Here is a 27,515-nt window from a genome sequence, read left to right on the forward strand (position 1 = left end):
ATGCTGAATAACCTTGCCCCATGAAGAGAGCCATGTGTGATTTATGTACACATATACTTCCAGCTAACTAAAATACTGACAGTCGTTAATAGTTTTTCACAATTCTTATTTTGGGCCCTTATCCAATGCCCACTGAAGTCAAAGCAAACCTCTTCTTTCTAAGCCTTCAAAGACTCCATCTGGTGCAATAATAAAGTGTTGTGTTTTAATTGCTGATGCAGAAGTTTAGGAGACCTACAAGAACTTCCTGCTCAACACTAAAAATGAGAGTAGGGGATAGGTTCTATAGACACCTGAAACCTTGTCCTCAAAAAAAACCCCAACAAACCCCCAGAAAAAAAGCTTTTTGCAATTTGTGGAAACAGTACTGGGGGTCAGACACTGACCTTCAGCTCATGCCCTATGCCCGTGTCAGGTTAATTACATCATTTTAGACAATTCTCAGCTTAGGTCAGTCCTGAGAAGGCAGTACAGGGAGTTTTTTCACAGGCCCTGTCTGCTGCTGCATTATTGGAAAGCCGAGGTGCTCTTTGCATTAAGGATGTCTTTATGCCAAGAGTGGAGTTCTCATTTCTGCATCATCTCCCTCTGATCCTTTGCGATGTTTTCAGAACAGTTTGCTGACCCAATGATACTGCTGGCCACGATGGTGTGACAGGTTTGCATTTCAGTCCTTGGGCTGCAACCTGCTTGCTCGGAAACTTACTAACACCCGGAAACTTACTAACACTGTTTCTTAACAGTCATGTTTAAATAGTTTTGCTTGAGCCCACTTACAGAGCAATCTGTGCTTAAGCTCTTTGTAGCAGGGAATTGGTGAGAATAATTTTCGAATAGTTAGCCTGACTAAACCATGTCTGCAACAAAAACTCCATCACAGTTTACAACATGCCTTCCACAACTCTGCTTAAATTTTAACTCCATGTGAATCAGTAGCAATTTTCCTGCTGACCTTTCACCCAAGCGTGTCTTTGCCATTTTATCTACTGGAGGAGGACTCTGACACCTCGCTTCCATGCCCTGCAAAGACGGCCACCTGTACCACTCACCAGGGAATCCACCCTCGCGACTTCTGGTAACAGCAAGTACTTCCACAGCCAGATTACGGCTACGTAGATAAGGCGCCTGATGAATAATACGTGCAAGAGGCACGCAGGGGAGGCTGGTCAGCGTTGCTGGTGGCAGGAAGCCATTACCCATCTCACGGACGCGGTGGTGGCAGCCTGCAGCTGGAAGCTCTGGGCCCCGCGCAGCTGCTGTGGAAGGCGTGAGGAGGCACGGCGTGAGCCGCTGACTCAGGTCCAGGCTGAAAAACCACACAGGGACCTTGATCCTGCACTGTACAGAGGCAGCCATTGACTTCAGCAGGAAGATTTGCTTCTCTCAAGCTCCGGGAAGGACTGGGAACATGCATAGTCCTTAGCTAACCATGTATTTATTTCCCCGTAACAGTGTCTCCTCACGGTTTCATCTGCAGGCTCTTACAAATGACTAAATGAAATGCATGAATGAAACACGCAAGCTCTCGGTGCCTTGCTCAAGCACAGCTTGCTTAAATGCCTTGCGAGCGTTGTCAGAGAGATGAGTCTGTACAAATCGAGCCCGAAGAGGAAAACCCACACGCTGCGCCTCCGTACGGAGGCGAGAGATGCGAGAGAGAAGCCTGCCTTCCCAGTACTCTCTCAGATGACACACAGGAAGGCGGGAAGATGAATGGACTCAGCCGCTAGTCAGCAGAACATAATTCTTTCAAGTTGGGCAACGAAGGTACGACGACTAACGTCGTGCCGGCTGAGGGGCCACGCACCGGCTAGCGACCTTCCCCAGCGGTGCCCGCAGGGAGCCCCCGTGTCCGGTGGCGATACCTACAGCCACCCCGTTTGGACTGAAGGGCCCCCGGCGGCAGGCGTCCCACCCGAGACACCCCACCGCCCCGCCGGTCCCTCCGAGGCGGCCGTGCCGCTGACTGCCGGGCTGCCTCGGGGGGGGGGGGGGTGGCCGGCCGCCTCCCCTTACCCGCCTCCCCTCAACCGTCTCCCCTCACAGCCTTCCCGCCGCGGCCGGCTCGCCGGCGGACTACATTTCCCAGCGGCCCCCGGGCGGGGCGGAAGGCGGGCGGTCGCGGCGGGACGGCTGCCGCGGGTCGGCGGGGCCTGCCGGGAGCATGGCTGCCCGGGAGGCGAGAGGCGTCGTGCTGGGCAAGTCCGCCGATAAGCTCTTCTCTCTGAGCGGGCTGTTCGCCGTGTACAAGCCCAAGGGGCCCACCTCGGCCGGCGTGCTCAACCTCCTGAAGGAGAGGCTGCTGGCAGGTAGGCGGGCTGCGGGCCGGGGGAGGCGAGGCGAGGCGGGCTGAGGTGAGGTGAGGTGAGGTGAGGTGAGGTGAGGTGAGGTGCAGGCTCCCCGAGTTGGGCCCGGAGGCCCGAGGTGGGGTTTTGGTGGTCAAGCCAGGAGATGGTGACAGGGAGGCGGGCGTAGGCCCTGCCTGCGGTCCCAGGGCAGGAGCAGGCCGGCCTGAAGCGAACACGCGCTCAGCCCTCGAGCGTTTTGGCCAGGGACGCCCTGCCCGGCATGGCGGTGGGATGGGTGTCAGGCGGTAGCGTGTGCATTCGTTAGGCTGCTGGCACCACAACCCCTGTCAAGCCACTGCACCCTCTTTCTCAGCATTCAGAGCATAAAGGAGGACTGGGGTTTGATAATTTTTTTTCTTTTTTTTTTTTTGGTGGTAGTTCACAGCTGTGGCGTGGCCCAGAATGGGGAAATGGAGTCGTTGCTGGATACGTTCTGGCCCACTGCGTGAAGCTGCTGGGTCCCTGCGAGACTCAGTGTGTTGGTAGCTGTAAGGCCATATTCACCACTTGCTTCACCACTTTGAGGCAGGCATCTGTTATCGCCTGAGGTACAGCGTGATGTGAGCCTTTGTTTTGAATGGGGATAAGATTTGCCCCAGCAGAAAGCTCCAGCCCTGCAGTGCACAATGCAGGGGATCCCAGCTTGCTTGGAGAGCTGTCGAGCATGGTCCCAGGGACAGTGTGCACCCATCTGCCAGAATGGGTGTCAGCAGCATCTCTGCAGCACAGCACTGGCAGGATATTCTGCTTCACTCCCACTGCTGTTTGCCATTAAAAAAAAACAACCAGCAAATGAGTGAAAAATACAGTGTTTTGAGGAGTTTGAAAGTCCTGGGCACAGTCTGCTTTTTCTGAATGCAGGGAAACCTGGGTGTCAGATATTAGGGGAAAAAGTGTGATCGTTGTAAAGGTGTGAAGGACTACAGCCTAGATTCTTTTTATAATGGATATGGGGACTTGATCATCTAATCTGGGTTTTTGGGCACTGGCTGATGAAGTGAGAACATACTTTCAGAGTGGTGAGTGCTTATTCAGGCTGATTTACTCTGTAGTGAACTGTAGTGTAGGCACGGACTTCAATTCAGCTTTGTGTGGAAGAGATTTAGCCAGAATCATGTCTGATTCCCTGATGTGACAGGCATAATAGAGAGATTATAAATAGGTAAGGAAGCTTAGAGCATTTGTCATATTTAATACTAATAAATAAGGGGCACTGGACTCTGCAAAATTCCTGGAGTCATCAGCTGCATAGGTAGTACAGTGGGTTGAGATGCTCTAACAGCTTGAAAGCAGCAGTGAGCAAGTTCAGTTCATTGTAGAGTTTCATAGGGCTACATACAGGCAAATAAACATGACTCATTACATGGAAGTAAATACAACAGGAATTGCTCAGATTATGTAGCATAAAATTTGTTTATAATAGATGATTTCAGGAACTCTGCTAGTTCTTGCATGCTTTGTTAATGAAACTTCTCAGGTGAACTGTCCACCAGGTTTTCTAGTATAATTTTCTGAACATCTGGTTATACTGGTACGTAAGACTTCATTAGAATCTAAGCGAAAATAGCTTGCAAATTGTTTGGGGTTGGGAGTAGATCTAGATGAAGCATTGGTCTTATTCAGTACAGCAATTTCTGGACTACTAATTCATAGTTTAAATAATTTTTTTTAATCTCCTTTAGCAGTCTGGAAATACGTGCTATTTTTTCCTATGTTCTAAGGTTATCCTATAATGCTTCCTTTCAATTTCTTATTTGCAGAAGCTGGTGTGCAAACAAATGGGAACAAAAGAAATCAGGTTTTGAAAATTGGACATGGTGGAACTTTGGACAGTGCAGCAGCAGGAGTTCTGGGTAATGAAAAATATAAATACGGTCATCAAAAGATGATTTGAGGAAACATTTTTATGCCTACATGCAATCAGAGGTAGAGGAACAATTTGGGATATGCATGGCAGGCTTTATGGTTTTGGGTGAAGGACGGGTTTCTATGGAAGAGTGGTCTGGGTTAAATTTCCTCTGCATGTACTTTTACATGCATGTAATGTGCTTCTTAACAGAAGGCTATATTCCACACCCCACCCCAATCCTGAAATAACTTGTGGGTTATTACATGAAAATACAGACTCTTGTGTAATGAATTCTAAGTTACCTGAGAAATTGATGGCTTTTTTTACTTAAACTGGGGGATTTATAGTCATCATAATTTTCTAAAGTATTTGTTCTTAAACTAATGCTTTTCTGGGATTTTGAGGGAGCCTTTTGGGTTGTAATACTTGCCAAATGAAAGATGTATAAGAGCAATTCAGCTGCTGCTTTTTTTGAGGCTCAGCACAGAAACAGTTTTTGTTTCCTGTCCTGTCTTGCATCATAAAGAGGAGTCACCGAAGAGATTTTGTCTTTTAATTTTGATAGCAATCCATTTATTGAATTCCTTTATTTTATTAAGGAGCAGGATGTGTCAGTTGCTGGTGTTGAAAACTCAGCTGTGGCTGTGACCATTGGGCTGGATTATTCTCATATCATACATTGTCACCAACAGTTTTGTTGATAAGTAACATGCAAACTACAGCTTGCTTAAATCATAGCCTTGTACCTGTACTTGGCTAGAAGAAATAACAGCAACACTTTTTTGGTATTGAAAATCAACAGGTACAACTATGAGTACACACTGAAAGTAAATCCACTGAGTTTTGATGTAATGATTTCTCAGGAAGAGCTGTGCTTCAAGGGCATGTTGTTTGCTGAGACTGTTGCTGGTAGAGGCCTGTAGGCTGGTAATTGTCTGTCACCTGTGAGCATTGCAAAATGTAACATTCTTGGGCTAGAAGTAAGCTCATTTTGTTCCAATTTCCTGTACTGTGTGGCTGCTCACTGGAGAATACTGTGTGTATTGCCAAAGTGGACATTTTCCTTTTACACAGATGTTCCCTTTGAGCATGCTACTGCTCATTGTGGGAAGTCAACAGCATTGATCCATAGGAAAAGAAAAATCACTCGTGCTTCTTAATTGCTTCTCCTACTGTTCTCTGATATCCAGCAGTCTCCAAAGCCTGCTCCTGTGGCATGACAAAAAGTATTTGGGCTTGATGTGCTTGGTAAAGACAGAGAAGTGCATCACCTTAATGTGCTATGGATCGATTAAGAAAAGGCACAGGATCTTTCATTCCACTGCCATACAAAACACACAGAAAAAAAATCAATGTTAGCTAGATTGGAAAGGACAAAACTGGAGAGGAGTGGGAAAGGCAATGTACCCGGATTTCTTGTGGGTTTGGGTAAGATAATGAGGAGAGAGGGGAAGACACAACAGAAACAAGTTATTCAAAAAATGTGTGCTGCTGTTTGGGATAGGGCGGTGGGGCAGAAAGCTTTCTTTCCTCATGGACAGTAGCATAATAGAAGTATTTATTTTCTGGAACCTCTAACCTTTCTTGATCTATACTGCTGTTGCCCAAATTTTATGTACTGCATATCTATAACTTTGTTCATGGGAATTAGTTGATAGAGAGTCTTGCTTAGTGTGCCAAGTGTACTGCAAATTAGTGGGCAGTGCTTGTCATCAGAAAATATACTTTTATATTTCTTTTCCTACTGACAGCAAATGTAGATGAGGAAGGACCTTGAAGACAGAGGTCAGTGATCTATGGCATGTAAGTGAAAGGCAGCTTACAGACCAGGTGGCATGTGATGGTCCTGCACCACTAGGAGCCTGGAGCAATGGCTGTCTGAGAGGGAAAATCTTTTGTCTGTCCCCATCTTTCCCACTGGCTTCCAGTGCATTTGGAAGCTGGTGGGACTAGGACTCAACTTCTCAACGTTAGGTCTCATATTTCAGACACAAGAAGCAAGGAACTGTAGGTCAAGTCTTAGTGAATATCTTCTTTTAATACCAGTCTAGGGCTGTGGTTCCTGTTTAGTGTTTCTTGCTGTACAATGGGAATTGTAAACAATTGGCTTGTTTCTATATGGCAGTTGTGAATTATGCTTCCATAGTAGAAGATGAAAAAGTATCAAAATTAAAAATTCAGTTAAACCTTGTTACGCCCAGTGTAGTCTGGCAAGTTTAGTTTATGTCACCTTTCAATAATAAACATGCTACACAAGCTGATGATTGATGGGGAAAATTGTTAGTGTCTTGTTCACAAAAGCATTCAATGTCTCTTTAAAATTATTCTATTGAATCTCTTGACACTCTTCAGCAAATTTCAGCTTAGCAGTTATGTTGAAGTGTCAGTGATGTCATCACGTTGCAAGAAAAGTGCTTGGTTATAAAGTTTTATCTGTGTGCTTATCTCCTTTTCTCAGCCTTGTTGCAGCTCTTCCCTATCTGGCAAATATGACAGGAACAGGCTGAACTGAAGGTACACAAAAGCACAAGCACAAGGGCATCTGTGACTAAAAACCCTCAGGAACAAGAGGAGAAGTAATCGAGAGTAAGAAGTAATCTAATGAGTCTCAGAGTGTAAAGATTGAGAAGCATTAGAGCACAAGTATTTGTTTAAAAAAAAAAAAAGTTCATTGTCAGTTTGATGCTTTTGGTACTGGCCTCTGGCTAACACAAAGCTGATTTCCTGCAAGGTCCCTTAACTCCTGTAGTTTTATTAAAATCAAGGACATAAGCTGTTGCGTATTCCATGAGTTGTACACAAAACTAATTTCCTTATAAAATTTTTGTTGTTTCTTTGAATTGCTGTATGTGGAGAAAATCAATAGGAAAACATATTCAAGGAAAGCACCCTGTTGTAAAAAGCTTTAAAGTAAAATATAAAATAGAGCTCTTTTTCTGTGTCTGTCTTTTATGAAAAACTGATTGCTGTTTTGCAGAATACTGGTTTAAGATTGAAAAGATGGTAGTCTGTACATGCACAATAATAGGAAGGTTTGATTATAAAAGATTTTTGATAGAGGCAATTGGACTTTTTGATTATTTTATTTTCTTGCTGTAAGCCTGATAAACAATTCCATTGTGCTATCTTGGCTGTATTACTCTTGGTCACCATCAACCTTTAACAGGGCTATTCAGTTACAGTGAAGGCTAGATTCATTATTAGTTAGCCATAGCCTTCATCAAACCAGAGATGGTGTTAATTGCACTATCCATTTCTGTGGTGATTAAAAAACAAATAAATCTAGGGGTTGAATTAAAGCATTTTAACAATAGGTGAAGCTTATTTATCTTCTGCTTTAGGCTTTTTTCCTTTCACTAGTCCCATGTTGTTTGAACATCAGAGATACTTTCTCATAAGCGTTGACTATATGCTAACAGAGCATGAAAAGCTGTATTTCTGACTAGCTTAATATTTGGTAGTGAATGGTTTTGAAGAAGGGAACTGCAGAGCTGGTTTTGAAGTGGCATTTCTTCTTCTGTCTTTGCAGTGGTTGGTATTGGAAAAGGAACAAAAATGCTGAGAACTATGTTGGCAGGTTCCAAGGTAAGGAATGCTAAATAACTTGTATTAGTGAGGTTTTTTCTTTGTTTGTTTGTTTTCTTCCAATGAAGAGCTGCATCAACAGACAAATATTTCAACCATCCTGCATATTTAGTTTAAATGTGTACTTCAGTTCCTTTTTGTATTTAGTCAGAAATTTGATATTGAGACTTTTACGTCCAGAATGGTTATTTTAAAAACTTTGTTTGTCTTGTTTTTTCTACAAAATGTTAATAGAGACCAAATTCCTATTTCACAGGAAGATTTCTATACTATTTAATGTTTTCAACAAAAAAAAAAAAAAGGAGAAAAACTGTAATGAAGATGGCACTGTAAATGATGTTTTTGGGCTGTAATTGTGTATGATGGTTCAGTTTTTGGTCGTTTTCCTTATGTGTAGATAACATAATTGTTATTTAGCTTGCAGTAACAGATGGTGTCTGTTTCTTTTCTCTCTTCTTAAATACCATGAGGCCTTAAGAGGCACCTTTTGGAATTAAGCGTGTTTGTCGTTTGTGATGGTAGCTATCATTCCAGATTGCAGCTTCTGTAGATGGGTGGTCTACAAATGCATGGATAGGCACCTGTAAGAAGCCAAAGGTAACAAAAGCCCTGTGGCTGCATGAGAGAACCCAGACTGGAGCCTTGACAGATAGCAATCTTGTTCATTGCTGCTTTTGATCAGTTGTACTGTGTCTTTGGTGAGTGCACTCCAGATTGTAGGTGTTACATACACAAACAAGTGCATGTACTCCCAAGAATAATCTACCAGTGTTGATTCCTTCTTTGCAAGTAAAACCCTGTGGGTTTAGCCATTATTTTTAAATGAGAAGTTTAGGTAAGAATGACAGATGGAGAAATCAATTAAACCATCCAAATTTCATCTTATACTCTGGGAAAGTCAATAGTGGGCTCAGCAAATTGATAGCCTTTCTAATGCGTTTTATTCTGCTATTTTTCCCATTCTCTTCTGGTCTGAACACTTAAGCTCTTTACAGGTGCTGAACTGATAGCTTGTGGTAGAATTTGATTAACAATCTTCAGTTCAACTCAAAGGCAAATAATTTGGCAGAAGACAATACACGTAGGGTAAAAGGACGTAGCTGTAGAGTCTGATCCAAAACTTACTGTAGTCAGTGTCAGTCTCTGCACTGGCTGTAATGGGTTTGCATTTGGTTTATAGGACCAGATTTCAGAGGCATCTTTGTTTTGAAACCTGCAGTAAGCAGCTGGAGCTGGATTTACAGTGGAAGTGTAAACAGTTGCCACCTGACATCTCCTTCCAAAGAACTTTTAAGTTAGAAAAAGGCATTGAAATACTCCAGCTAAATTAAGTCATCATAGCGAAATGTGTGAAAATTGTTGATTTAAAAACATGTGAAGCAACTGAAGTCTCTCTTAAGCTGATGTTTACAGTGAAAACAGCTGTGATGGATGAAGTACTTTCAACCTTTTTGGCAGAAGAGAGTGAAGACTTCGCTGTGAAATCCTGTAGGCAGTAGTATTATCTAGCCAAATGTTGTCCCCAGATAGCTCAAGAAGGCTTGTAGCTGCTGCTGAGGGGCAAGGGAGGAGAACACAGACGAGAAATGGGCAGTGGGGGCAGTCCAGTAAGCTACCCCGGCTAGATCCATCAGCTCTCACCTGTCCTTAGATAGGTGTAGGCTGTGAGCGCTTGATTCAATGAGGCAAGCAGTTACATCCTTAACAGTAGGTCAGCTCTTCCACTGCAAGTGTTTGTGTGTTCTGATATGGCAAAGTGTGTGAGGTAGGTAACATCTGTGCCAGGTGGCATGACAGTCATGAGCCTTCATTTGGAGCTTGTCTTGTCTCTGCTTTCCTATTTTCTGTTTGTACTTCAATAAATTAGACACGCAGTAATTTGAGAGGCTTAAGGAAGTTGAAGGATCTCCCAAAGATACCTGCCTATTTGTTTTTTTGACAACACTGACAACAGTGGCTCATAATGTAGCAAGAGATCTGATACAGATAAATCCATGGCTGTCTAAATAGGTTTGAGTATCTTTTTGCATCCCATGCCATGTGCTAGGAGTTTATACTCTATTTCGTCTTTTTTTTACCACTGTGGATGCTGAAGTGTTTGTTGATGTTTCTTAATGTTTTTCTTTTGTTCCTTTTATTACTATAAAGATTCAGATGAACTGTCTGAGCCTCTCTGGTTATAATTTACTGTTTGGTTATGTCCTGGTTTAAGCCCAGCTGGCAACTAAGCACCATGCAGCCGCTTACTCACTCCTCCCCCACCTGGTGGGGTGGGGAGAAAAATCAGAAGAAAAAGGTGAAACCTTGTGGGTTGAGATAAGGACAATTTAATAGGACAACACAAGGAGAGAAGAAGAAATAATGATATTAATAAAAGGATGTATAAAGTGAGTGATGTGCAATGCAATTGCTCACCACTGGGAACCTGATGCTCAGCCTGTTCCCGAGCTGCTATCCCTCCTACCACCAGCCAGCTCCCCCAGTTATATACTGAGCATGACATCATATGGTATTTAAAATCCCCTTGGCTAGTTCAGGTCAGCTGTCCTGGCTGTGCCCCCTCCCAGCTTCTTGTGAAAATTAACTCTATCCCAGCCGAACTCAGGACAGGTTATAGGAATGTATCCTGTAAAGAAATAGTTCAGTCTGTTGTTGTTGGCAGCAGAGCTATGCTGAGTGGCCAAAACTTATGTTACTGCAGTAAACTCCATATGGTGGCTCTGCCAGAGATTGGACTATTTCTGATTTTTTTCCCAAACGTTGTGTGAAACTTTCCTGACTCTGTGTGGCAGCTCTGAACATTATCACTTGGTTTGCAACTCGTACACATTATACAAGGAGTGTTACTCTTTCAGTGTAAATCTAGTCCTCCATTGGTTTGACCTCCTTATGAATTGACACAAATAGAAACGTGCAGCCAAGGGCAATACCTACTTAGTATTGCAGATTTCTCATTGAATTCTTAATATTTATCCAGAAATAAAAATATGTGCAAGCTGGCTTAGGTTTTGTTTGTTTGCTTTATTTTGTTTCAAATGTTCCAAGTGAGGGGGAGAAGCTGAATCCTCTTGGATCTGAATTTAAATACTGAGCATTTAATACATGTTCCATAGGAGAAGCACTTTTCCTTCTTGCATTCTGGCACTTGCACTTGGTCTTGCCTGGACTTTTTGCACTGCATCATTTTGAGAGAAATTGTTTTATCGTGTTTGCAAAATAAAGACAGTAGAATGAGAAAATATTTCCTACTTCACCAGTAAAATGGACATGATGGGGGTGGACCAATTTTTGTTATGGTAAATTGTTTCTGAACAACTCGGTCTTATGGGTGACTAGTCTGTCTCAAACACAATGTAGAAGTGATTTTTTTGGGGGGGTAGATGGGTTAGAAAATGCTAGCTAGCAGCACAGTTTCCAAAGCAGTAATTGTGTATTAAAACCTCTCATCTACCAGAATGTGCTGTTACATAGAAGCAATGAGGGAAATGATCAGGGACCCTTCAGAGAAGAAAAAAAGGAAGAGCAATAAACAATGAAATTCTTCATTATTCTAATACTTTCCATAGGGAGGAGATGTCTTCCAACACATACAGCCTTTATTTTTCGGTGGGATAAAACAGGATAATTGAAATTTTCAGGCTTCGGTTCTATGCTTAACTTGTGTATTTTTCAGTGAGATAACATCTGGGTTCACCCTAAGAGAATTTGAGTCATGCTAGTGTGAATGAAGCCAGAACTTGGCCATCCATCAAACTGTGCTTGAAATTACTGCATGGGCGTATTGGTTTTATCTGACGATGCAACTTCTTGTGATGGTCCACATACAATCTGAAACCCCAAGTGCTCAGTGACGTGAGGGGAATTGCCTGAGTACTTTGCACTGGTTGCACAAGCTTGGGCAAGGACTAGTTAAAATAGAAAATTTAATCTCAAAAGTTGTGACTTCTCCAGAATGAAATACTATTAAAAAAAAATAATAATCACTGGATAGAGTAAAACCCAAACTCCAGTTGATCACAAGGACTAGAAAGAGAAAAAGAGATTATGGGCAGAATGAAGATACATCGGTGACCTGGTATGTGACAGCTTCAATTTATTATAATTGTTAAAATTTGAGTTCTTATGAATCCTGGGTGGAAAATGAGTGCTAGTTCAGTGATCAGGTCTCAAAACTTGCCAGTCACACTTGTATCCTATGAGAGAGGGTTTGTCTGAGCAGGAATTGGTTCAAAGAGAATTTCTTAGACACATGTAAGTTATTTCTTGCAGCATGATTCCAGGATTAGAGTTTGTATATTGCAAATTTTTTTCTCTAAAAAGTTGGCACCAGATGCTGCAGAACAAAGTGTCCATGAAGAAGGTTGTTTCTTTACCTCCTGTGATTATCTTACTGTCCTAAAAATTAGGCTTTAATTTGTATCCCTTAACTTCTCAAACATAAAGTTTGCTAGCTTTCTCCATGAGTTCTTTTTTTTTTTTTTTTTTTTAATTAAGTCCTTAGCTTCCATCTTTTGGCAATGAGTTCAATGAATAAATAATGCATTAAAAAGCACATCTAGTAGTTCTATAAGAAGCAGAACTAATGAAGCCTTTTCTTGTGACTTTGTTTGTTTACAGCTCATTACACACCAAAGCCCCATGTGGACTCTTTGGTGTCCAGTAGTACAGTGGAGCTCCCTCTGGAGCGTTTTTCTTAGTGGAAGCTGCAATAGATTTATTTCCTCTCTGCCTATTTTCAGGAGGCTTATAAGAACTCGGCATCTCCGAGACCTCTATTCTTCTGCCAGCATTTGTGTGTTTGCACATTAACATGCACACCATGATGGTGTAAGTGTTATTTCTCTGGAAATCCTAATTTTCTTTTTAAAGAGCCTCACTGCAGGTTTGGGTTGTTTTTTTTTTTAAATATATTTCAAAAGCGGTTTGTACTCCAGTTAGTATATTTGAGTTATGAGTGCAAGAAAATTGAGTTGACTCTCTTTCTGAAGGATCCTCTTGGTGGTGTGTGTTCTTACTTTTAATCTTAAAAAATTCTTTACAGTATCACCAGCTAAGCTCTTTGCTTCATCTTGCTTTCTTTTGGAGCTGATAAAACCAAAACTACTTATATATATAGTGCATAGTTATGTGTTCTGTTTTCTTTTTCATATTCTGATATTTTTAACATTCTCTTGGAAGGGCAAGATTTGTGGGTAGTAGTAATACTTTTTATTAGACTAATTGGTATAGTACGGAAGACTAGGCATTTAGATATGTAAGCCCTTTCTCAGATCTAAAATAGAAATCATGGACTTCAAAACTGAGTATATTTCAGATTTGTTTGGAATTTAGTGAAATAAGTACCTTTTAGACCATTTCTGAAAGAAAAAGTAGTTAATGCTTGTGAGTGTGGTATACCAACAATTCTGTGTGGGCAAGCAATTGTAAGACCCCAAGACTGTTCTGCACAGATGGGCTATGTTTTATTACCTGCTTTAATAAAATAGAGTAAGAAAAAAATTTATCTCCTGTGTGGGGTAGCAAGGTTTTGTTCACAACCGATCAGCCAAGCTTCAGGTCACAAGGCTAGGGGCACTGTTATTGCTTGCTTGATGATTCTTCAGATCCCATCTTGCTTGTGTTCATTTGTGGTTTCAGTTGGGCTTTTGCTTCTGAATTGCAGTATTATCATATCCAACTGTCTGTATTTGTCTTGGAGGAATCCAAGTAAAAGTGGTTTGTTTGCTCTTTAGCTCTTTCCCTAGGAAATTTTTCATCTTCAACACCTTCTCATTTTTCACTCTGTGGTTCATGCCCTTTTACATTCTCACACCTCTTTGTTTATGGTATCCTATCCGCAATAACCAAGGGTCTGACTGAGTTTCTTTATTGAGATGGGAGAGGTAACAAAAAAAAAAAAGTGCAGTATGTGACCTGCTCATTTAAGCAAAATGGATTGTAGCTACACAAAATGTCATTACTTTCCCTCTGTTCAAGCCCAAAGAAATTATTGTTTCCTTACAAGGGAGGTAGGAGAGGAAAGAAAGAGATGATAAGGTTATCTCCTAGGGGAAGGAGAGAGTCTGGTAGATTATACATTGTGGCATGTGAAGGGGTTAGTGTGAGGTAACGTTACAGTGTGCCATAAATCCAATGTCTCTTTTGAGCCCATGTTTTTTTTCTGAACCCAGTGGAGTTATGAATTTTAGTTCCCTGGCTTGTTTTGGAAGGTGTTTTATAGGTTTCCCTTGAGGAACAGGACTGGCAGATCAGAGATGGAGCTATTGTTTTATGAGAGATGTTAACCCACAGGCAGATGGATGTGTTTCAGCCCTTGTAGACTAGCTAGGTGAATTCTTCCTGACATGTAGTGGTTGCTTAATTTCACCCATTTAATTACCATTTTGTGTGTTAGATGAAGTATATTGCATTCCTGAAATACAGGTGTAGGACAGAGAAGTTCTGGCATTTCTGTTACATGGTATTTGTTACAGTATTGTGCAAACATTCAAGGAATACCTCTTTGTGTGTTTGCACAGTACAGTGCAAAGATGTCATGTCTATTAATAAAACTTGTCCTACTTACGTCTGTAACAGCTATATCCAAGTACTGCTATAGTAGTTTGTTGAGGTTTTTTTTTAAACACTACTGATACCTGAGAAAGTTTTGCAAAACCAGAACTTTCTATTGTAATTCCACAACCTCTTTCCAGAGCACAGAAGGTTGGTTCAGAGACCCATCGTTGTTTATGCAAACTTAGCATTGGTTTCTATCCTGTGTGTATTATTTTACATTACTGACAATGAATTTCTTGTTCCCTGAATGCCTCAAGATACTAACTAGAGATCAGTATCAGTTTATGAAAGTATGGTCATCTTCTTTATTTTGTCACAAGGAATATACTCATATAAAAGAAAGGCTGGGAAAATGCATGAATAATGTTGGTTTTGATGTGTTTTGAGAATGTGTAGAAGGTGTTACCAAAACTTGGAGCGGTGTCTGTACAAAACAAGATGCACTGAGAGAATATTAAGCCTGCATGGTAGAGGATGCAGGAATCAGGAAGGGCTATAGTGTTAGCTGGATAAAATGGTCTTAAATGTGACCCTTATGTATTACACACTGTCACTCTTTAATTACCTGTTACTGCAAAATATGTGATACATTTTTTAACCTGCTTTTTTTGTTAACAAATCATAAGAAGAGGCTGATTTGAATATCTACACCTTCCTGCCCTGCCCAGTATCCCCAAAACAAAGTTGTAGAAGAAGCAGCTGTTAAATAGTATAGATACACACTTTCCCGCAGTGATACCGTTAGTAAGCTGGCTTAACGTGCTGTATATTGCTCGAGTCTCTTTTATGCTCACCCCAGAGGCCTAATCTATTAATAGCTCAGCTTCATGCTCTATTAATATTCACACTTTTTTTAAACTGTTGAAAATCTTGAGGAGGCTGCACCTATTGTGCTGCAGGAGCTCTTTCCTCCAAAAATGCAGAATATTTTAAGAGTGTGCTCTAGTGTGATTTTTCTGTTCTTCCATTCATGAGGTCAGTGTCACCTTCTTTCCTCTTGAGTTTTCTATAATTGTGTATATGTCTGTGCTACATGTAGTTCTTGCTTGTATTAATTAAAAAAAATAAAATATCAAGACTGCAACATGGCAAGGCTTTTTTCTCCTTAATAAAAGTCACAGAAAAAAAAGATGTTAACAGATTTAAACTAGCCATGCTGCATGTTCCTGTAGTGTTCCTTTCTAGTAATTTGAAGATGCTCTTAGCACTGCCTTTTAGAATTTACTGATCTTAGCCTTAGCAGTGTCTTTGAATTCACCTAAAGGCTTTCATGCCTTCAATTTTATCTGTGAATTTGTATGTACCCATGAAGTGTTACACCCCTGGAAGGACCATCTTAAATTTCTGGACAGAAAATTATAAATTTCCTTGAAACTCTGTTTCTCAGATAGAAGCTGAAGGTCATATTTGTTTATTTTGTATAATCTGTGGTGTAGGTGCTAGAAGACAGGATGAGGAAACAGATAAAGATTGGGTATTGAAGCTGAAGATGAAATTAAGAGCCAGCCTGAGACATTTTCGTGAGTGTGATAGGTTTCCACAGAGAGCACGTGTCAGAAAGGTTTGCATAAAGAGACTGTGAGTTATAAGCAGTCACTTTTACTTTTGCCCATTAGCCAGCATCCCCTCTTGGATGTTGTGAGCCTGTACTGTGTTTATAAGTGACATGTGGCCATGGTGCTATCTCAGGTGACCTAGTGTTCCTGTCACTGTTCCCCCTCCCACCCCCTTTCCTGCCCTTCCTCTAACACCAAAATTTAAACTTGCTACAGTTTTTAGCTACCACCTTAAAGCTTCTCTGAACTCCAGGTAAAGTATCTTCTGTGGGTTTCCCTATTACAGGTGATTCCAGTCCTTCAGCTTGAAAATCTGGTCACTCTGTGTGTTTGAACTTTTAAAATAAGCTGACGTAAGAGGTCAGAAAATCCCATAAGTCCAAGAGTAAAGATCAGACAGTTCTTCAGCAATGACAGTACAATTACAGCGGCTAGCAGTAAATAAAATTTAGTGCAGGCTTAGCACAAAGCCAGCTTTTTCTTTCAGGAGAAAAAAAGAGAAGAGAAAAGGCAGAGAAGAGAAGTTGTAATGTTTGTGTATATTAAGAGGACATGTTTGGTCTTGGATAATTTTGAATTTCCTCTATTGTAAAATATGGAACTCCTCCCTCATCCTGCAGTCTTTATTTTGCCTCTGTCCAACCTGCTTTTAAGAGATTAGGGCTCTGTGCTTTTAATATATTGGAATCTGCTTAGTGAGAGTGCTTTGTTTTGGAAAGTAATTGAAACTATGGCAACCCTTTTTTTTTTCCAGCTTACTTGTCTACCTCCTGTACTCCTCTGGTTTGGTGGATGATTAGCATACTGGAAACCACTGGTAGCTGCTAATGTCATACAAACAACAAATATCAGTTATGTAAATATTAAATCCAGAGCAACAATAGTTGTGCTTGAGAAATCGTTACATGCAAACTGAATGTCACTGTAAAACTGAGAGTTTAAGGCCTTTTCACTATCACAGTGGCCTAAGTCTACAAAAATATAAGTGCTCACACCAAGCGTGCAGACTGAATGGGTTTGGCGCAGGAGCACTAATTTTGATCAGTGCTTGCCTGCTGTGTGCTTGCTCTGATTTCCTTCAGGTTCTCTAGAGCACTTGTTTTTTGGTATTTTTGTTTGTTTGTTTTGTTTTATGTTCCCTCAAACTTGTCAGCCACACACAGACATCAGTTTACATAAATTGACTTTCTGTTTCTATCGAATATGGCTTCTCTTTCCCAGCTTTCAGTCTCTTGCACAGGGGACTGTAGCCTTTATTTATTTATTTTCCTTTTACACTTCTGTGTTCAGTTGCTGCTGTGATTAGAAAATGGGTCATCCTTGGATGAACTCTTTTGAACTGCCTCTTCCAGAGAGCTTGCTTGCCTGGGAAATTCTTGCAGTGGGAGCCATCTTAAAATTTTCCTGACAGCAACTACTGACCTTATTTCATAATTACTTGTGTTTCTGTCTAGCTCTTCCGAAGTGTTGCTTCTCCATGTTTGAAAAAGCTTTTAAGACATGTTATAATTTGAGATTTCAAGTCCCTGGCTTCTTTCCAAATAAAACTTTGATATATTAACAGTTAAAACTGAGAAGCTCTGTTCCATGGTCTGTCTGGCATTTGCACTGATAAGTGGGGCAGACATGCCTGGCAGTCAGCCCAGGGGCTTCAGCCTCCGGGAGCCCCCCCGGGTGGGTTGTGCAGCTAATATCTATGCTGGCTGTACAGCCCCTCTAACGGGAGGGGATTCTTTCTTCTCCTCCTCTTCCTCCTTTCACAATTAAATATGTGTACTGATAAAGTCATGCCTTTTTCTCTCTTTTTATGGATATACTTTCCCTTTCCGTGTTAGTATAAGGATTTCTCTGAAACTGGATGTGAAAGAAAAAAGCCAAGTGATAGCTATTCTCTTACTAAAATATTATTGTAAACATCATATGGTTTATTATTTGTGAGAATTCTGACTGTGCCCTGTGGTTGTGACTCTAAAACAAAATTCCTCTTCCCAAGATCTGTCAGATTTATTAGAGGGTTTGTAATTTGGTTCTTAGGGGTTGCTGTAATCCTTTTCTTTCTCCAGTCCTGGCTTTTATGGCATATATCTTTCTAGTCACAGGTATGGTAGCAAATGTATGACTACCAAAGCACTTCATTGTTTTTCTGGTCTTGTTGAGGTTGCATCCACCACACCCCCCAGCGTGTGTGATAGAGTTTTTGCATTATCATTGACAGAGTGCAGTGGTTTGTCACTGTAAAGTATCTTTTTAAGGCCGTCTCCTCACTGGTGTGAATGAGAGTTGCTTATACTTGAGGGCTTCTGATCGCTTTGCTGCCTTTTGTTTCAGTTGCCATAATGTCAAGAAAATGGTTTTCTAGACGGCTGAGAGATGTAGCCACTCCCTGATGCAGGATAGTTTTGGGAAGGTCTGTATGCCCTCAGGGTTGTTATACTGTTGTACAGTTGCGAGGTTCTGCTTTGGGACAATGCAGACCACCATTAGAAGTTGGAATTAATGCACGATGCTGCAGTGCTTGCAAGTTGTGACTGGGAATGCTTGATCTTAACTTTTGATGCGCTACACTTGGATGTTGTGGAATCCCGTAAGGAAGCTGAGGTGCTGCTTTTAATCTTTAAATGGTTTGGGTCTAGGTCTCTTGAGATGAGTAGGGGGCGAGGACATAGGGGCTATTGATTGGCAGAGTGTTCTCTGATGAGCTGCCGATATAGGGACATTTCCTGTCACACTCTGCACTTGCTAGGCTTTTCCACTGCCTGCAACACCTACTACCTTGCTTTTTTTATTTCAGGTTGAGTGGGTTGAAGGCAGCGTGGTTGTGAGCAGTTGCTGTCTGTGTTCCTGCAGTGATTTGTAATTTGAGAGTACAGGAAGAAATGCCCCTAGATGTATTTTATAAAACTGGAAGAAATAAATGATTGCCAACACAGGTGAGAAGAGGTCACCAAAGACTTATTTAATGACTCAGAATCCATTGGGTGCTTCTGAGGGCACTGCGAGTCAGAGTCTAAAGAGAGTTAATGCTGAATTTTGACAAAAAATAAGAAGAACAATAGATTAAGCCTGGACTCTCATGTTATCACCTACAAGTTCCAGGTCCTGCACACTAACAAAGGGGACGTAAACCCTATTAAGTGGCTAGTAAGAATTATGATATATAATTGTAGATACCCAAGGGCACTCCAGAGACTGATCATAAACCAACTGTAATTCTTAATTTCCTGACCTGTTATAGCCTTCTTTGTGGATTATTGCATTGCTGGCCTGAGTCTTCTGTGACTCTTTAAAGGCTCCTGTAAGGAATTGGGATTTGTGACTCATTTTTAAGGACGCTCTTTTTACAAATTGGATGGCTTTTTGCCCTTTTTGCAGAAATTAAAGGGGAAGTCAAGTGTTCAGATTTGGATTGTGTTGTTCATACACTTTGTGTTTACATATAAACAGATGATATTATCTCTGCTGCTGGTAGGTCAAATATAACATGCTATTGTAACAGCCTGAAGCAAGATAGCCAAAACCAGAATTAAGAGGAAGAAAATAATTCAAACTGAAGTAATATCAGTACTTTGATTTGGAAACATGAAGTCGGTGGGTGAGGGTTCAAACTTTCAGATTTAGAGTTTTACTGAACTGCTAAGATCATTCATCATGCTAGAATTATGAAGATCTGCTCACATGTTTTTATTAACCTTTAGAATGGTTGCTGAATATTGTCTCTTTCTAGCTATGCTATTAAATGTTAAGAACTAGATCATTAAATGTCTTGGAAAGCAGGCAATTTTATGGTCCTAAAAGCAGATGATATACTTTAAAGTTTATTTAAATACTTGTTGTGGAGCAGCCTTCATTCATTCTTCCTTTCATTTCTTTTCCGTGCATTCCAAAAGTATGTAAACTTCAAGATTTTGATTTTAAAATGCCTAATTTTGCAGACTTACCAGGGGATTTGGACATCTGCAGTATTTAGGAAAAAAGTAGCCTTAATATGGTAAGCAAATAATACAGTTATTTTTGTATTAAATTCTGCACTGCCTTTTGTCTGACTATTCCTCCTGCTTCCATTTTGTGGCAGTTGTTTGAAGAAATACATTGAAGTGGCAGGTTGTCACATGGAACAAAATCAAGGCATGTCTTAGTAGTCCCATTTTGTAGGTGTGATTTATATGCCTACACTATTATTACTTGAGCTTGTTTGTACTTCGCAAGTACATGAAAAAGGATGCATTGCATCAAAGAGTAAAATGTTAGTGCTTATGCCTGTTTGGATGTGTTCCAGTAGAATTTGATCGACCAAATTCTAGAAGATAAGTCCTTTTACAACTTAGTTCAAATTTGTATTAGCTCAGTTGGGAGTAAGTTCATTGAAACCTTACTGGGAGTTAGGTCTGTGGAACACCTTGATTTTTCTCTCCCAGGCTATGTAAATGCTTTACTTTGAAGGCCCCTGGACTTAACACAGGGCTGAGGGAAAGGTAATGGAATGGGACAGGCAGTGGATCAAACCATAGATTTTAACACCTGAAGGTATCTCCAAACTTGACCCAAACTCATGTTACAGAGTGAGTCTTCATGTGTTGGCAGCCTTGTGAAAAGACATAGGGCAGCTGGTTCATGGGAAGCCTTCTGTCAACTTCAGCGTATTCTGCCATATGCCCACAGCCTGGCAGTGCTTAGGGTGAAAACATGGAAAACAAGGACATCAGGTGAAATGCAGTAAGGACAAGAGCTACTGGCCTGGGAACAGGTTAATTCCATCTTGCAAGCTACAAACACATACACTGAAGAATTCTTTAGAGAACCCTGAAAAACTCTGAAACAGAAATATCTGGAGAACCCATGATGAGCAGAGATGTCACTCAATAACCTTGCACTCCTTGTACTGGTCACAAGGTCCTTGCCAAATTCCATATGTTCAAAACTCTGGCTTTAGGCTATTGCATATCACTGCATTTCATGGCAGAACTGTTGTAGTGCTTTGCCTTGGAAGTGGGTGTTTTGCTTTCACAAGTAAAGGTCTATGGGGTTTTTTGTTTGGGTTTTTTTTGTTTGTTTGTTTGTTTTAAATTGTGAAGGAACAGAAAAATTGTGTGTGAAAGGTATTCTATGTGCCTTGCTTCAACAGTGACATGACACCCCACTGAGACTTTGATTTTACCACCCTGTTATTTTCTCTATGATATTGATGTATTTATAGTAAAAATTAGATTCCATGTTGCTTCTTCCTGGGGTTTCTAAAACTGAAATCATAGGCGCATGTAATGCAGGATTTACTTTTTTGTTTAGTTCCATGTCTTTTCATCTTTACTTTTGTTTACCCAGAGGTGCTGGATTGATTATTCAGACAGTATTCTTCCTGTCCTGATTTGAAATACCTGGTAGTTGCAGTCTTTATTTTAAAAAAAAAAAAAAAAAAAAAAAAAAAAAAGGAAAAAGAAACAACCTTGAAGACCTGACTCACTATCTCTCTTTTTCCTTCCCAGAAGTACACTGCTATTGGACTACTGGGCAAAGCTACTGATACATTAGATGCTACAGGAAAAGTAACTGAAGAAAAACCTTATGGTAAGCATAAATGTATCTATATACTTGATATAATTTGAAGGCATAAATGGTCTCTATCATAGAAAAGCAGAAGACATGTTTGGGACTCTGTGAATTAATTTTAAATGTGAAATCAAACTAAGATTTTTTTCATCTTCAAATTCAGTGCTCATATAATTCAGACCAGTTTCATGCAATTATATCCACTGCAAGTGCTCATTTCTGTTGGAAAAAAAAATATTGGGCATTAGAATGGGAGGGAGAAAATAGAATTGGGCAGGACTGTGTAATTTTAAATCTTTGACAGGCTGACAAATGACGTGCTGTGTCCAGTAAAGTTTTCCTCCTTCAGTGTATAGTCCTATGAGTGCTCTTTTAGTAACACCCCTCAAGGCCAGTGGAGGAATAAAGTACTTAGATCTTCCTTCTAGGACGCCCCTTTAACTACAAACTGCTCAACATAAAATGAGGATGGCATAAACTCCTTTCTACATATGTTCAGCTACCAAATCTTGCTCTTGCTTGCAGTCTGTGTCTTAGCAATTTTAATAAATGAACTCTTCTGACCCACAGAGCACAGTGCAAGGGTTTAAGGCTTCAGAGCTAATCCTGACTGTGGCTTTGTTGGAGTGGACATTCCACAATACCCAGGGTGTCTTAGAAACAACGTAGAACTAACCAGGGACACACCAAATGTATTTGCCATTAGTTCTTTCACAGCCTGGGAAAAAAAGAAAAAAGAACCACAATAGGTAACTGGTTGCTTAGCAACTCTACAGGTCCCACACTGTTTGTGGTACCTGGTAATAGGTACATGAAGTAAATTATTTTTTTTTAATAGCATGATGAAAAAGGTAGCCTGGATTCCACCTCTCACCCCCAGTTTCCTTTCTTTTGCAGTTTTTTCTTTTTGCACTAGGCAGGCACGTGTAAGTTTCTTGTCCACATTAACTTGGTGGATCATTCTGAATAGTATTATTTACTAGGTAATGTTATTCAGAGATGTTGGATCATTTGCTTCTGCTTCAGGATCAAGTTCTAAGTCTCTCTCTAAATTTCTGAAGGACTCAACACCATGTGGATGGTAGAGCTGGCAATGCTTCATGATAGTTGGAGAGAACACTTTACTGGTTTTTATGTATACCTCTCAGAAAGTGAAATGTTGTGGTTCTGCTGCGCTGAGTAGTATTCATTGTAGATACTTGCTCACATATAAACTGTGAAATATCATTTTAAGTAGATGCAACTCCCATGGTCAATTAATAAATAAATAAATAAAAAATATGTTTCTTGAAACTCTAGGTTTGCTTTTTTAATTTGTATTGTTTACTGCAGACAGAATTTAGAGTGTTGTTTTCCTGCACGTTTCCTTCACTGGCGGCTCTTGTTATAGTAGTTCCCACCTCTGCACCACCTCCTCTGTTACGGTGGTTTTGCTTTCTGTTAGACTGTGTGCTTGGGGAACTGATTTGGGTTAAAAATACCCACTTTTTTGAGTTGCTTATCTTTTTAAACTGAGATCAGTTGCATGAATCCAGTTCATCATGCGGTCTCATAAAGAGCAGTACTGGCATTGCTGCGCAGTGCAGTTTTGGGTGCTGGACAGAGTTTCCTTTTGCTGAAGCTGATGGCTGAAAGAAATGCTTGTGAAATTGGTCTCAGTTGCTTTCCATGTTGGTGCAAATTAGTCAGATTTGAATTCTATAGAAAGAAGAAAGAGAGAACATGCATACTCCTCCTTTTTCTCCATACTACCTACATATGTTGTATTTCCTTCCTTCCTCTTCTTCTAATAAAGCAGATATTTCTCATCTTTTCCAGTGTCTTCTCTAAAGCAGCTTGGTTTTCTGCAGGATTCTCTCAGTGGCCCACCATCCCTAATCCCTAACCCTAATTGGTACTCAAAAAACAGACAAACCAGATATTTCAGCTGAGTTTCAGCTTTCCTTTGACGCCTACAAGGATCCTGTGAGAAGCAGAGCATCTGCTAGGGAATATAAATCCTGCAGTGCCAGCAGCATCCAGGATTGGGCCTTAGCGCAGAGAAAGGCCACTAAAACATCTTGCAAGATATATAAAACTCTTCTTGAATGATTCCACTGGACCACAAGAGGAAAGTGCCTGCAGAAAGTTGCTGCTATATTAACTATAAGAAAGTGTTATATATTAGTCCTCAAAGTGTCCCTAGACAGCAGTTTAGAAAGCAAACTGTTGTGTATTACAGTTAGGCACAATGAAAGGATGTACTGAAGAGACCTCCTTGAATTTAACCCCTCCTGAACTTCTCACAGTTTTTTGTTTGTTTCTTATCAGACAATGAGTTTGCATTTCCACATGAAATTAAGTTATGGTTTCATACTGCTCCCAGCCTATCAGATGCTGACTCTGGAAGCAAGTAGCATTTAGCGTTCCTCTAATGTTTTCTTGAGCACATTAATGTTTGTAGCCCTTTTTTAAATGTTTGTAACTATGCACAGGAATGTGCATTCTGAAACCCACTTCTTCCCAAGCTGCCTACAGACTATATCCAGACACGGAGAACGAAATTCACAAGGATTTTCTGTAGGTCTCTGCTGATTATGCTGAAATACATGTTTAATAGAGCTACCTGAATAATTTGAAAAAAGTAGTCCTTTCAGCATTCTGCTTGTCTGTTTGCAAATAATTTGTGCTGGGCCAGATTGAGTTGAGGTCATCTGCTATAGTTCTGTTGGACTGTCGTGGATAATTCTTGTGTTCTGTTTTGATGCAGTTTGCTAATAAGCGCAGGCCAGCATCACCCTTCAGTGGAGGCTTCTTGAGGTTGAGGCACAATTGGCACCTTTTGGTTTGGTAACTTTAATTAACTTCCTTTATGATGATAGCAGGAAAATGAGTCAACAGTCACCAGTCTTCAGAAGCACAGCTGTTCTTAAAAATGTTCATGTTGGAAGCTAATAGGCTTATTTTCAATGTCTTTAGAAGCATTGGAGAACTGAAGTTTTGGGTGCTTTGGGATGCTGATAGAATTGTAAGGAATAGTCCACTGGAAGACACATAGCCTGTGCAGAGATTACATAACCCCACTGTCAGTCTAAGGGCTTAGGAAGAAATTTAGAAAACAGTGTTGAATTTAATGTGATCTAAATAGTGTACTCACAGAGCAGGTACAATTATTTTGTTCTAAGCTAAGGCCATTGTCACTTCTGGGGACTGGATGCAGTTACCCCATGGGCCAAACCTCGACAATCCTCACTGAAGTTGTTGTGAAACAGGGTGGCAGCCGCCATACCCCTCCCTGAAAGAGCAAAGACCTGCAGTTTAAGTCCAGTTTCTAGGAAAAGCTTGTGCTCTGCGATATAACAGATGAGGATATTAGAAGGAGTAGGCTAGCTTCGGGTAGTAAGGGCAATTAGGATCTGTGACCTAATAACAGATCTGTGATCTGTTTCCTGCAGAAACATTGTCAACCCTTTACTCTGAGGGAGTGTAGAAGGGAAGTCAGATGGGGAGAGAAGGTTTTGGGACTGTTGATGTGAATTAACTTTCATGTGTGTGTTCATATTTCATGCTTGATGGAGGGTTGAGTCCAAATGCTTCCCTAAACTTGCTGACCAGGCAAGCTGTTAAACTACTAAACCCAAGCCCACAGTCAGGTGAGGGAGACTTGTGGGCCTAGGGCCTAAAAGGAGATGGTTCTCCTGGGCAACAGGACTGCATCCCCCCCACCTATGGTGTGGATGTAATTACTGTGGGAGCTGAAAGGTGTTGAAGGAGCTGGTTGCCAATGTGGCCTGTGTGCCCTGCAGAGTCATGAGTCCAGTCTGATGCCTGGGACAAATACACAGTTTACACAGCGTGAAACTGTTTGTGTGGGACCAGATTAATAGGGCATTTCTTTATGACTGAGAGCTCCACCAGCCTGTGTGTGGTTCTAGGAAAGGGCAAGAATCCAGTATAGTCCATTAACACAAAGGCAGTGCATGCTGGAGGAAAAAAAAAAGAAAAGCACATGTTTTTAGGTTTTCAGAACATAATACTGACCAGCTTGTGCCATTATGTATTGCAGAAGACAAACACGTTTTATTCTAGATCTTAGCAAACTCATCTGTAAATATTTACTTTGATAACACACCACACAACTTTGTTTGTTAATGGCTTAATGCATCATTCCTCACATGGGGAATTTTTTTTGTTTTTCAGAGATAGAGATAAGTGATTTTGTCAGAGGCTAGATGTAACCTCTCAATCAGGGGAATATGAGATCAGAGCAGGAACTGAACTCAGGTGTCTCATTAAATGCCCTAGCCACAAATCCAGTTCATGGGGTGAAAATTGAAAGAGAATCCCAAGTGACACTTATGCTTAGATCTTAAATACAGAATTCTAGCCTGAAGCAACCTGGGGTTCACAAGAAGGCTGACAGGATCACCAGCATAGAGCTGGGTCGTGCTAACTTTCTGCCACGTAGTTTTGTTGTGATATGTTGCTAAACTAGAGTAATACAAACAGAAGATTGAAATAACCATATGACAAGCTCTTCAGAAGAAGATCCAGACTTACTATACAAGTGATTTTGTTGTTCCTACCCTATATTCTGATGTACATTGTTCTCTCTTAGCATCCCTGACTGACTTTTGTGCCTTGCAACTTTGCTATTAATGACACTTCTTGAGACAGCTGCTGGGGCATAGGGACAGCATCTGCTCTTGAGGCTCCAAAGTGTGCTTTGCAAAGGTGAGGTACCACATTGCCACCTTCCAAAGCTGCGGTGGAAAGAAATCTCTTCTTTTTTACTTACAGCATGAAGTACATCTGTTTTGTAAGGTTTGCAAGTAAAGGTCTGTTCCAAAACATAATGAAGGCTCAATAAATAAATTTGGTTGGTTTATGTTCCAGGATGGTGTTGACTTAGCAGGGTGACACTAATTGAATATAACTTAGGAAAAACAGGACTAGTCAAGTCCTAGACAGCAGAAATGCACTGAAGTGCATTGTGATTACAGATCTTATGCCTGTACTCTCTATAAACAAATTAGGGATGAATGTCATCTCTATTGAGTAGTATTTCAAAGGACCAATGCAATCAGCTACTTAGGTTATAACCTTCTAATAAAACTGGGACAGATTTGTATGTGTACTCTTAAAAGAGAGTAGATTGCCTAAAGCACCTATCTTTATTTTACAGGATTTCCTCAGTAAAATTGCCTTACTTAATATATAACAATACCCTGGTGTGCATTTGCAGGTTAGTTGTTTGATACAGAAATTTGATGTGTTGTTCCAGATGCAGTCTTTTTCTTTACTAGAACCCCCCCCCCCCCCGATGCTTTTGTTCTCTAATAATCTGTTGTACTTTTCCCCACAGTTAGGTGCTCTTAAAGAGAAGTTGCCAAGGTTAGATGAGCATTTTATTCTTTTTGGTCCTTTAACAAAAATTAGAATAGGGCATATTTTGTAGTTTTTGCATAGTTCCCAGGAGGAATGGATATGCAGTCCCAAGAGAGAGAAATGGCAAAAGAAAACTGTGTATATTGGGTTTTGTGCCCTTCTGAAAGCAACCAGACTGTCTTAATCACCTCGGACAGTTTGTTCCACTCTTTGTGATAATTCACACTCCTACCTACATTCTGGGTTTTATTCTCTTTTCTTTGGTGTTTTTCACCCAGTCTAAATTCAGATGAGAGGGAACTCTTCCTTGCATCTGTTTGCAGAACGTGATTGATGCCATTAGTGCTATGTGAATAATCAATGCTAACATACTTACTGTTTTCTTTCTACAGACCAGATAACAAAAGGAGATCTTGAAAATGTGCTGCAAAAGTTCACAGGGGACATAATGCAGGTTCCTCCTCTGTAAGTTCCACAATATTCAGACACTCTTGGCAGTTGTGTTCAGCTGTTGGGCCTTGCCAACAGAAGTCAGTTCTCCCAGAAGTAGAGAGATGCATTTTGGCAAGAGTGTAGAGGCAAGGCAGCCTTAGGTGTTTAACATTTGCAACTGCAGGTCATGCCCATTTGAACATAAGGCACAAATGGTAACCTGGAGTCTGTTTTTTTTATGATAAATGTTATATAAAGTAGCAAAGCAGTCTTAAAGAG

At 40.7% G+C, this 27,515-nt stretch overlaps 1 protein-coding gene across 2 annotated transcripts in view; it reads left to right on the top strand.

Annotated features, from left to right (window-relative positions):
* The first annotated feature begins 2,108 nt into the window (after positions 1-2,108).
* Positions 2,109-27,515, top strand: part of TRUB1 (TruB pseudouridine synthase family member 1) — a 37,346-nt gene continuing 11,939 nt past the window's right edge. For both annotated transcript variants that reach the window (XM_069797058.1, XM_069797059.1), the window contains exons 1-5: positions 2,109-2,309; positions 4,109-4,201; positions 7,727-7,782; positions 21,374-21,455; positions 27,197-27,269. In XM_069797058.1, the coding sequence (XP_069653159.1) occupies positions 2,165-2,309; positions 4,109-4,201; positions 7,727-7,782; positions 21,374-21,455; positions 27,197-27,269 (449 nt within the window). In that variant the 5' untranslated portion in view covers positions 2,109-2,164. The remainder of the gene's footprint in view (positions 2,310-4,108; positions 4,202-7,726; positions 7,783-21,373; positions 21,456-27,196; positions 27,270-27,515) is intronic.

The sequence above is a fragment of the Haliaeetus albicilla genome, chromosome 11 (assembly GCF_947461875.1).
Source record: "Haliaeetus albicilla chromosome 11, bHalAlb1.1, whole genome shotgun sequence".
Taxonomy (NCBI): domain Eukaryota; kingdom Metazoa; phylum Chordata; class Aves; order Accipitriformes; family Accipitridae; genus Haliaeetus; species Haliaeetus albicilla.